We start from the raw sequence: 11,511 nt of genomic DNA on the forward strand, positions 1-11,511 counted from the left end.
GATTGCACACTCATGCTGTGCACCTGTGACTTCGTCCTTCGCTTTGTATCAATTAACCTCACGGTTTTGAGGTTATAAAAACCCACGGTAACAGAAACATAAAGGCATTGCATACATTCGTTTCAGCACAGAATTTAGGTATCGTTACTTCAATCTCTCCAAAAGCGACAGCCCTTTGCTGGACCGGGAGCCCCGACCTTCCGGCGCCGGCGGGGAATTGGGGCTCTGTAGCTTTAAGGCGCCGCTCGCGCGCACCAGCGCGTCCTATGGGCTGGGCCCGGCCGGGCCGGGGGCGCGGGGGGAGGATGGAGCGGCCCCGGCTCCTCAATGGGAGCGGGGCGCGGGGGGAGCCCCTCGGCACCAGAAATCAGATAGCGACCGCCACCTCAGCGAGGACCCAGGTAATGCCTTCACACAGACACGCTCCTTCCAGAGGCAGGAGACGAGCCCTGTCCGTACAATCCCTCCCTCAGCCTCTCCCGAGGTAGGGTATCTCCTTCTCAATGCAGCAATATTCCTGGGGAAGGGAGGCTGGTTTTACTGCAGTGGGATGCGAAGGAGAAGAGACGGAAATAGATTTCGGTCGGGGTGTGAAATCCACACCGGAGGGAATGCCGTGTAATTCATCCGGATGCTTTTCTGTACCGGCAACAGTGATAGATTGTTGTGCTTTAAAAAATGATGACATATGCTGAAACAGGGTAACCTCTAGCACCAGTCGGTTACCCCAGGGGGAGAGAGAAGCTTGAAAATCAAAGGCAATGTGAAGAATCCATTTATATACAGAAAGCTTTCCCATTTTTAGCACCTATATTAAAGAAAACCGTACCTTTTCAGGCCTGTTTTATATTGTTCACAGTAAAACTATGTCAGACTCTTCAGCAAATGTAATTTGTTCTGTCGTACAGATTACATGTCACCAACACACCGTGCTGTTATTATAGATTTGTACAAAACGTCTCTAAAACCCAACTGGAGTTTGAAATAAAACGACACGACAATTTTCAGCCAGCAAATGTCAAGAAACTCAGGGTGAAAATGAGGTATTAGATCACCTTGTTGTACTTCTCGGGTATTGCAGGAATTCTGGAGGGTTTCTCTCCCCACAGGCCAGGCTGCTGCAACCCGGCCGAGCCGGTGCCTGGTGCCACGCCGCGGTGGGGAACCAGGCAGCTTGGCACAAAGCAGGCAATGTGTCTGGGTATAACCTTGTCTCAGGAATCCTGCAGTAGCCAGGCAGAAAAAAAAAAAAAAAAAGGATAAGCAAAGAATATTTAGTCTTCACTGGTGGGTTAGCCAAATGTAGATTTTTCACCAAAACGATGGCACAGTAAAATGACAGTAGGGCAGTATGTTACGGGGGGAAGGAACTTATTTTACTTGCTTCATAAGACCTGAAATAAAAGAGTTTACTTCCTTCGAGTTGATGGCATCATAAGAAGCTACCTAAAGCAGTAAAATATGCAAAAGAGCATGTATTGTTTCCAGTGCTTGGGGCATCTCCACCACTTGCAGTAAAGCTCAGAGTCAAACAGGAAAAATAACTTTCAAAAGCAAAACAATCAGCTTAGAATGAAAAGGGACTTCAGTTTGGAACTGTCACACTGAACCGGGGTTACCTCTCTCTCCTGTGACAGGGACATCTTAAATACTCTGTTCTTAGAGGCCAAGGAGAAGTTACAGATTTGGATAAAGATGCTATTCACATTTAAATGACTGGAGGTACTTGCTCTCAAATGACAATGTGAAATCTAGTCAGAGACTAGATCAGGCAAAAACGTAATTACAGCAGTTCTCAACTGTGATATATTCATACAGCCTCCCAAAAGTGCCTACTCTCTATAAAGCTGTTCTCAGAAATCAAAAATACATGAAAACCAAAGAACTTTGTTCAAACCTGGAATCTTGAGTTGACTGCTATTCCTCTAAATGCCATGAAGTTAAGCCCATTTATCTGGAGTGAGTAAGGTCTAGAACTGGCTGATTTGCACAGGAATTCCTCTACAACAAAGGACTAAAGCTGCTGAACTACTTCCCATCCAACCCAGCAGGGTAAGGGCTTCCCTCTCCACAGTACATGAAATATTAACTCATCACTGTTAGCTTCAACAGACTCATATGGCTCTAAGAAAATTCCAACTAGGGATTTTTATGTACCTATTTTATTTTCTTTTTTTTGATTATTTTTAATATTGTTGTTGTTTTTATAACCCCTGAAGCTAGAAGAAGCTACGATTAAAAGAATGGACAAAGATGCAGAAGCATTAAAGGCAGCCAGAGCAGAACTCTGTGAAGCGAGGCGGCAGTGGCACCATATGCAGATGGAAATTGAATCTCTCCACGCTGTGGTAAGCACCAGAGAATGAGACTTGAAGTCTCCTGGAAAAAATAAATCTCTTTCTTGATGTAAACTATTCCACAATTCAGTTTTTGTAACAATCACATCCCCTGTACAGTGGCAGTATATCACACACAGAAATGCACAGCTCCGTGGCGGGTTTCCAGCTCGTCACATAGCACTAACCAGGCACTAACCAGGCACTAACCAGGCACTAACCCAGTTGTTTGCTCACGTTTACGAGTATCGTATATTTCAATTCTGCCATTCAATATACGTGTGTTTTCATGTTCTCACACCTGCCAAACATACACATGCATGATACTCCCTCATCAAGTTCCTGGCTATTCTGCCTGACCAATTCACATCACATTTATAACTTCTTTTGAATGTGTGGACAAAATTTATCAATTCATTTGTGATAAAATCTGTCAGTGATTTACTGAATTCAGTGATATCGATAAGTTACAAGAGCACCCAGACTGCAGTTCCCATACAGTACTGAGCTGGGTATGGGTTTAACTGTACAGGGAAAATCAGAGATCTGTAAACTCGATGGCAGTGGATTGCTGGCACAACAGAAGGCTACTTTTTTAATCCTATCTTAAATTATTACAGATTTTAATGGAGAATTTCTCAGCAAAAGCATTATCTTGGAAGCTTTACTCCTGCTCCTAAAGAATACTCTTAAAAGAACTGATGTAAAAATACAGAGATTGTTAGTAAACAGTACGTATTATACTTTCCAACCCTTAAAATACGAGTTAAATTTCACAGGAGAAGGGTTTGGAACGTTCCTTGCGCGCCACCGAGCAGCAGTACCACATGCAACTACAGAATCTCGAATCGGAGATCGAATGCTTAGAGAAAGAGCTCCTGGATGTGAGAAGAGGTATCGAGAAACAGCTGCAAGAGCACGAAATTCTCCTGAACACAAGGATGAAGCTGGAGGAGGAGATAGCAACATACCGCAGTCTGCTTGAGCAAGAAGAGAACAGGTACTTGTTTAGAGGAAAATTTATCTTCCATTGCAGAACCTCACATGTTTATGTAAAAAGATTCCAGACAAAGGAGTCAGTTTCAGATTTAATGCTTCTAAATCTGTGAAAACACACACAATTCAGTATTAATAAAATGAAATTAACTCCTCCTGGCACACAACAAACTGACTAAAAACTGTCCAAAATTGCACAACTTTCTTCAATTCTATACTCAGAATGAGAAATCCTAACAAGTAGTTACTACAATCAAACAGAACTTCACATGATTCTTATATTTTTAAATTATTCATAGCTGCTAATAAGGTTTGGATTAAGGTAAATCAATAGCATTAGATGACCATAATATTTATTTTTTTCAGGTTCCGTTGCACTGTAGCTGCCCAGAAGGATGACAAAAAGCCTACCACAAGCAAGATCACCTTTACACTGCCCTCAGGTGAGCTCTGAGACACTTCCCCATGAGGGGATTATGGCCCTGAAGGAGGTTCCTAATTACTGACACATTACTGGGTATTACAGAAGGATCTTCTTCCAATACAGGAGGAGGAAAAATACCTCTAGGTCCTGTGTCCTGACCTTACTCTTCTGCACACCTCATATATCTGCATTTTCTTTAACAGATGGTGTAAAGAAGCACGAAACTGAGAAGGTGGAACTGATGACAAAACAAGCCATCCTAGACGGAAATATTATGAAGGAAAGCGCTGAAGCCCATGGCACTGTACAGTAAGATAAACATGAATTTAACAAAATAATAGTTGAAAGTAAATGGTGGGCATTACATTTCAGGAGCTCTGAGTTTTCCTCTATTTAGTGTCTGCTATATCATTCCCATAGAGCCAAGAAGCTCCAAGAATAACAATGATAGTTCTTTAAGTTATATTGAATGGCATGTTTTAACAACAAATTAAATTTTAAAGTTCTTTTTATTAGCATTTACTTCATAAGCTATCAGTATCATGATGATGCTTCTGATTTGTAATTTCTATTTCTGTCAAGAATGAAACTATGAATAATTCATTCAGTTAAGGCTGAAAGCAAAAGAGCCCATACTGTGTTAGTGAAGTCCCTCTGGGGCATTATTTATGCACACAAATTCAGGCTTGGCTGCTCCAACTTGTGTTTGGAAACTCCTACATTTCACCAGTTACTACAGAGGGAACGGAGAGCTTGGCTTCTAAGTGGGCATGGGAAAGTCTGTTAGTGTGTATTATTCCCCTTAAATTACTTTCATAGTATTGGATTGCCTCGTTCTTTTTTTTTCTGCTGCTGCTCAAGCTCTTTTGTAGACTGGGATTTAACATTGCATTGAAAACAAACCGTAGTGTGCCATGTCACTAACACTGAACTGTCACCAGCTGTTGAAAACATGTCGAAATCTGGATTAAAAATTAATGCCATCATATGGTCTGCCATACACATCCCATACGTGAAGCTGATTTTCATAGGGGAGCTTTGTCCATTTTACACACTCTGGCAGACCCGCATGGGGCTGTGTACAAGCTTCCCCTACCTGAGCAAGGCCCCCTTAGTTGGGCTTTTCAGACCTGGATCTTGACACATTCTCAGAGGATTAAATCAGTAGGATTTGGGTGCCTAAATATTACAGAATCAGCTGGGGTTTCAATGCTCCGTATTTTACTTCTGCCCTTTCTTTTTTTTTTTTAATTTACTGTAGCTCAACATTCTGAGGTTTGGATCTGAACTTGATTTTTCTCCTCCCCGTTTTGAAGGTTTTCAGGTGCAGGAATTCCGTCCTGCCCACTACAGTACGGAGCTTTCTCACAGAGTCTTTGAGCTTGAATTCCAAACTTTCTCCTTGGAAACAAACTGCCTGCTGTGTTTGGAGCAGTGGTTTTGTATCCATGCCTACTTAAAAGTACAAAAACAAGAATATAATGAACCCTCATTCTGTATTTAGCCTTTCTGAAGAAAGAACCTGTGAACAAAAAGAAAATTCTAGTATCTCAGTGCCCACCTAAAATAACTTGACACTTTACTATGCAATTTCTCTCTACATTTGAAAAGCAGTCTTGAAGATAGGTATTTCATATGGCCTGAAGGATCATAAATACATTTGCTTTATTGTTTCAGGACAGAAAAAGTGGATGAAGTTATTAAAGAATGGGAAGGTTCTTTCTTTAAGGATAACCCTCGCCTAAGGAAAAAATCTGTTTCGTTGCGCTTCGATCTCCACCTGGCAGCAACGGACGAAGGATGTTTACACACGAAAAAGAAAACTCTTCCTGACATTGAAGTCAGGCTGGTAATGAGGAGATCTTGCAGTATTCCTTCTATCAAACCTTAACCTACAGCAAATTAACCCAAAATTCATCTCCAACAGGCTCTGGAAATAAACTGCAGATGGACCCACATGGCCTGCTATCTTGCTACAACTATGAAATCTTACTGAGTACTTTGATTAATACAATAAAAACACACAAGTCTTTTAGAAGAAAGGGAGAAGAGCAAGGGAGTTAAGATTCCAAGAAACCCAACTTCTACTAGTTTTATACTCTGGGTGCGGCCCTTTAATTTTCTCATTATTGTTGTTGTTTTGTAGAATTTCGCCGAATATTTAAAAAATTAAACTATAACTTTATACTTTGACATATTCTGCCTTTGAAAAAAGGGAACTTGTTTTCTCTTTCTGGAAATGAGAACTGCATATTTCATTCTCTTAATTATTCAGTGTTGCATACGCATAATGACTGATGAATCCTTGTAATAATTTATATCACAACTGTCATTCTTGAAATGTACTTTAAAGTAATACTTTCTAACAAAAAAAAATTACATACAAAGATGCTCTTAAAACACATAAACTATCAAGAAAGAATTTTCTTTTTAAAGCGGCTGGTATTTTTAAATTTTTTTTTAGGCAACAACTGAGCAAAAATGTCTTCCCTTTACATAATTATACACACATTTTTTAAAAGTGCTGTTACAAATGAATAATATTTTAGCCATATTGTTCCACTAACTTTGAAGCAGGAATTTCCACTGAAAATCAAACATTCTCTTACTTGTCCACACATACCTGTACTACAACTTTAGTAGCCATCAAGTAAAATTATACCCTTTCATCGCTCAAATGTAAGGAGTCAACCAATCATTTTAATGCTGCATTATAACAACGTGAATTAAAATATCTTCAGTAAATCCCTCTTCTGATAAATCCTATAGGTTGAGTCATGCTCTTGATCTAGTACACATAACAAGTCACTATTAGGCCAGGGTACAACTATTCTAGCTTCAAATTAAATGGACAAATAAGGGCTAAATATTCAAAGTAAAATTCTACCATCCCCATTACGCATCCCCTGCTACAGCAGACCTTGCACCTGTACACAGTGAAAAACAGAAATACGAACCCGGATATACTTGTTCATAACAGTATGAGACAAATTTCAAACAAAAATTCAAGCAAAACTGTATTAAAGTAAGAATGATTGTTTATGAGGATTTTTAAGAGGCATGGATGTCACAAATTCTCAGCGAAATCGTCGGGATTGCAGGGGCTCAGAACCTAGAGAAAACACGTACAGTATTTGCTGGATTCCCAGCAGCATGTAAAAGACTGTCAGTATTTGCCTTACTACTTACGGCATGTTATAAAAACTGATACTACAGATTCTTTCAGTGTTAAGTTATGCTTCTATCTTTTGTTAATGGTTAAGAACAATGCAGTTATATTGCCACAGTTCTGTATCTACTGTATGAGGCTGGTTAATTATCATTAACCTTAATACTGATCTGGTGGTGGCAATACTTGAGTATTTGGCATCCTGAATGTATTAGCCTGCTCTAGCATTTTCACTATGCAGCTTTTTTGTGCTTATACTCTGTACATTTTACAATACTTGAATTTAAACTAAGTTTTAATTGCTTTAAGGCACTTTAAACAGGGATACAAATTTACCAAAGTAAATGATAGTACTATAATAAAAGAAGTATTAAAATTGAGTTTGCCCATGTGTATTTTGTGACTTTTAATGTGTATACCTTAAAAGGAAAGAAGTAAGAGAGACATATAGAATAAAAGTTGTAGATAAGAAAATCTGTAGCGCTGCAACCACGTGTTTTCTAAGCTATCTTCTACAATCAGAAAGACACAAATTCCCTAAGATTCTTTATCCTCCTGCTACAGAAATTACTCTTTTTCTCGTAAAACCATTAACCCTTATCAGATCTTTTGTTCTAAGTACTGCACAAGAAAGAACAGCAGACAGCATCTGGCATACACAGTTCCCAATCTAACAGCTAAGCTGACAGGATAAATAGCAGGCAAAAAGCACAGTGAAAAAAAAAAAACAAAAAACAAATCATAAAACAGAGTAAGCAATGCATCCCTGGCTTTGAAAACAATGTAAAGATTCAGAATTAGTAGCACGCCAAGTGAGTATCGGTAAATGTACTTGAACATCATAATAAATATTTCAATAAGCTGTGCAAATTTAGAATTTATTTTAACATTATCAACATTAAATGCATTTTAACACTACCAACAAAACCATGTTATTAATAAACCAGAGATGAATGCATGAAGCAGTCAAAATCAGGGTAAAAAACAGGGTTTTTTCCACCTCTTAGCAAGGATTTTCTCACCTTCTCATTACAAATGTTCCGCCCAAATGAAACTGGTCAACTGAACAGAGGCGTGGCTGGCTGGCTGACTGAGGAATCATTTCAATTCTTAATTTCTTTTACTTATGAAATTGGAGTCACAGATTATTCTGCTGCACGTCAATAAATTTCCACTGTGGCCACCGATAGCAGACTGTGAGCATAAGAGGGCAGAGCTCTTGTCTCATGACTTCTTCATAATAATATGCTTAAGAACAAAAGCAAACTGGGCCAGACAAACTGTAGGCATCAAGAAGAAATGGGCCTGACTTGCAGCAACCTGGCATCATATTGTTAGTTTTCCTTCTTTTCATCTTCTACTATCCTTGTGGATTAAGGAGGTATCACCCATTTGGCCTTCCTTCAGCTGCCACATTCACCAGATCCACCAAAACCTCCTTTATGGATGTCTAGGAATGTATCTTACTAGCTGTACGACATCACTGCCAGACCTTAAGTTTTCATATTTAATTCAGTCACTTTTAACAGTTTTGGGTGTGTAAGGCTCCTATGCTGAATGCTGAGGTCTGAACTTCGTCATATTCCTCAGACACCCAGGGCCGTGTGGTGCATCGTTTACAATTTGTGAGCTCGTTACTGCCCTGTGTGATACCTTCGCAAATTTCAGCAAGAAACTGTTCAATTCCATGAGTCTGTAACTCCCAACCCGCTGTGACAGTGTTTGAGGTGGTCAGTCTTGTTCAGTTTGAAGTTACAACCTACGCAGATCTATAACCTTGGGCCTTCACCGTGGGCCGCACAAGTGGCTTTCCCTCACACCACCCCACAGGCTGACCTGCTGTCCCCAGGCCCTCTCGCCGCCATGTCCCCACTGCCCTCAGGCACAGCAAGGCCGGGGGGCTGAGGGAGCACCACAGTCTCTCTTCAAAGAGACACCATTCCCCAGCCATGCTTTACACAGACTAAAGACTCCCCTGTGCTTCCAGAGCGGTTCACTTCCCGTTCTCGCCCGCCTTTTGTGGATTTATTCGGGGCCTGGCCCTACACTGCGCCATTTTCCCCGGCGACCCCCGAGCGCCTCAGGGCTCCTCTGAGGTAAAAAAAGGCGCCAAAGGCCGGCGGGCGCGAGGCGCTATGGCCGCCGCCGGTTCTGCGCAGCAGATTCGCCACCGGGAGACAGCGCTGCCGCTCCCCCGGCCCGGGCATGCGACCACCGGCCGGGGCTGCCGAGCGGGAAGCCGGTGAGCCTGCCTGTGGGGAATGCTGACAGGAACGTGAAGGCGGGAAACCGCCCGCAGCTTCCCCGTGCTGTGGCGGGGCGAAGGGGACGAGCCCGGTACCGGAGACTACGAGTCTGCGGCGTGGGCAGCCCGGCCCGCACGGTGCTTGGAAGTGCCCGTAACACCCCCCACCCACCCAGCGAGGCGGCGTCTCTTTCCCGGTAACGTCGGGGGCCGCGCCCGGACTGCCTCGGCCCTCCGCGTCCCACAGATTCGCCACAACCACTCACCGGCCTCCGCCACCCCCGGAGGGTACGGGGAGGGCCTCGGCCCGGCGGGGGCTCCGGGACGTGCTAACCGCCCCCCTCCCCCCCCCCCGATCTTTTGTTCTAAGTACTGCACAAGAAAGAACAGCAGACAGCATCTGGCATACACAGTTCCCAATCTAACAGCTAAGCTGACAGGATAAATAGCAGGCAAAAAGCACAGTGAAAAAAAAAAAAAACAAAAAACAAATCATAAAACAGAGTAAGCAATGCATCCCTGGCTTTGAAAACAATGTAAAGATTCAGAATTAGTAGCACGCCAAGTGAGTATCGGTAAATGTACTTGAACATCATAATAAATATTTCAATAAGCTGTGCAAATTTAGAATTTATTTTAACATTATCAACATTAAATGCATTTTAACACTACCAACAAAACCATGTTATTAATAAACCAGAGATGAATGCATGAAGCAGTCAAAATCAGGGTAAAAAACAGGGTTTTTTCCACCTCTTAGCAAGGATTTTCTCACCTTCTCATTACAAATGTTCCGCCCAAATGAAACTGGTCAACTGAACAGAGGCGTGGCTGGCTGGCTGACTGAGGAATCATTTCAATTCTTAATTTCTTTTACTTATGAAATTGGAGTCACAGATTATTCTGCTGCACGTCAATAAATTTCCACTGTGGCCACCGATAGCAGACTGTGAGCATAAGAGGGCAGAGCTCTTGTCTCATGACTTCTTCATAATAATATGCTTAAGAACAAAAGCAAACTGGGCCAGACAAACTGTAGGCATCAAGAAGAAATGGGCCTGACTTGCAGCAACCTGGCATCATATTGTTAGTTTTCCTTCTTTTCATCTTCTACTATCCTTGTGGATTAAGGAGGTATCACCCATTTGGCCTTCCTTCAGCTGCCACATTCACCAGATCCACCAAAACCTCCTTTATGGATGTCTAGGAATGTATCTTACTAGCTGTACGACATCACTGCCAGACCTTAAGTTTTCATATTTAATTCAGTCACTTTTAACAGTTTTGGTTGTGTAAGGCTCCTACGCTGAATGCTGAGGTCTGAACTTCGTCATATTCCTCAGACACCCAGGGCCGTGTGGTGCATCGTTTACAATTTGTGAGCTCGTTACTGCCCTGTGTGATACCTTCGCAAATTTCAGCAAGAAACTGTTCAATTCCATGAGTCTGTAACTCCCAACCCGCTGTGACAGTGTTTGAGGTGGTCAGTCTTGTTCAGTTTGAAATGACAATCTATGCAGATCTATAACCTTGGGCCTTCACCGCGGGCCGCACGAGTGGCTTTCCCTCACACCACCCCACAGGCTGACCTGCTGTCCCCAGGCCCTCTCGCCGCCATGTCCCCACTGCCCTCAGGCACAGCAAGGCCGGGGGGCTGATGGAGCCCCACAGTCTCTCTTCAAAGAGACACCATTCCCCAGCCATGCTTTACACAGACTAAAGACTCCCCTGTGCTTCCAGAGCGGTTCACTTCCCGTTCTCGCCCGCCTTTTGCGGATTTATTCGGGGCCGGGCCCTGCCCTGCGCCATTTTCCCCGGCGACCCCCGAGCGCCTCAGGGCTCCTCTGAGGTAAAAAAAGGCGCCAAAGGCCGGCGGGCGCGAGGCGCTATGGCCGCCGCCGGTTCTGCGCAGCAGATTCGCCACCGGGAGACAGCGCTGCCGCTCCCCCGGCCCGGGCATGCGACCACCGGCCGGGGCTGCCGAGCGGGAAGCCGGTGAGCCTGCCTGTGGGGAATGCTGACAGGAACGTGAAGGCGGGAAACCGCCCGCAGCTTCCCCGTGCTGTGGCGGGGCGAAGGGGACGAGCCCGGTACCGGAGACTACGAGTCTGCGGCGTGGGCAGCCCGGCCCGCACGGTGCTTGGAAGTGCCCGTAACACCCCCCACCCACCCAGCGAGGCGGTGTCTCTTTCCCGGTAACGTCGGGGGCCGCGCCCGGTTTGCCTCGGCCCTCCGCGTCCCGCAGATTCGCCACAACCCCTCACCGGCTTCCGCCACCCCCGGAGGGTACGGGGAAGGCCTCGGCCCGGCGGGGGCTCCGGGGCGTGCTAACCGCCCCCCC

The 11,511-nt window shown here is 43.9% G+C and overlaps 1 protein-coding gene across 2 annotated transcripts; it reads left to right on the forward strand.

Annotated features, from left to right (window-relative positions):
- Positions 1-270: 270 nt before the first annotated feature.
- KRT222 (keratin 222, type II) lies at positions 271-6,191 on the forward strand. Of its 2 annotated transcripts, none has more exons than XM_014959136.1 (6): positions 271-401; positions 2,220-2,348; positions 3,116-3,336; positions 3,699-3,775; positions 3,960-4,065; positions 5,434-6,191. In XM_014959136.1, exons 1-6 carry the CDS (start codon positions 306-308, stop codon positions 5,645-5,647), a joined length of 843 nt encoding a protein of 280 aa, XP_014814622.1. In that variant the 5' UTR covers positions 271-305; the 3' UTR covers positions 5,648-6,191. The 2 variants fall into 2 exon arrangements, with proteins under 2 accessions (XP_014814622.1, XP_014814623.1); XM_014959137.1 differs by having other exon boundaries at positions 359-484.
- The last annotated feature ends 5,320 nt before the right edge of the window (positions 6,192-11,511 follow it).

This window comes from Calidris pugnax, unplaced genomic scaffold (assembly GCF_001431845.1).
Source record: "Calidris pugnax isolate Ruff unplaced genomic scaffold, ASM143184v1 scaffold341, whole genome shotgun sequence".
Classification (NCBI taxonomy): Eukaryota; Metazoa; Chordata; class Aves; order Charadriiformes; family Scolopacidae; genus Calidris; species Calidris pugnax.

Excerpts from the sequence above, each read along its gene's own strand:
- KRT222 (XM_014959136.1), top strand. The coding sequence starts at position 306 with ATGGAGCGGCCCCGGCTCCTCAATGGGAGCGGGGCGCGGGGGGAGCCC. Across the intron at positions 402-2,219 it reads CCACCTCAGCGAGGACCCAG|CTAGAAGAAGCTACGATTAA; the intron begins GTAATGCCTTCA and ends TAACCCCTGAAG. Across the intron at positions 2,349-3,115 it reads TTGAATCTCTCCACGCTGTG|GAGAAGGGTTTGGAACGTTC; the intron begins GTAAGCACCAGA and ends TAAATTTCACAG.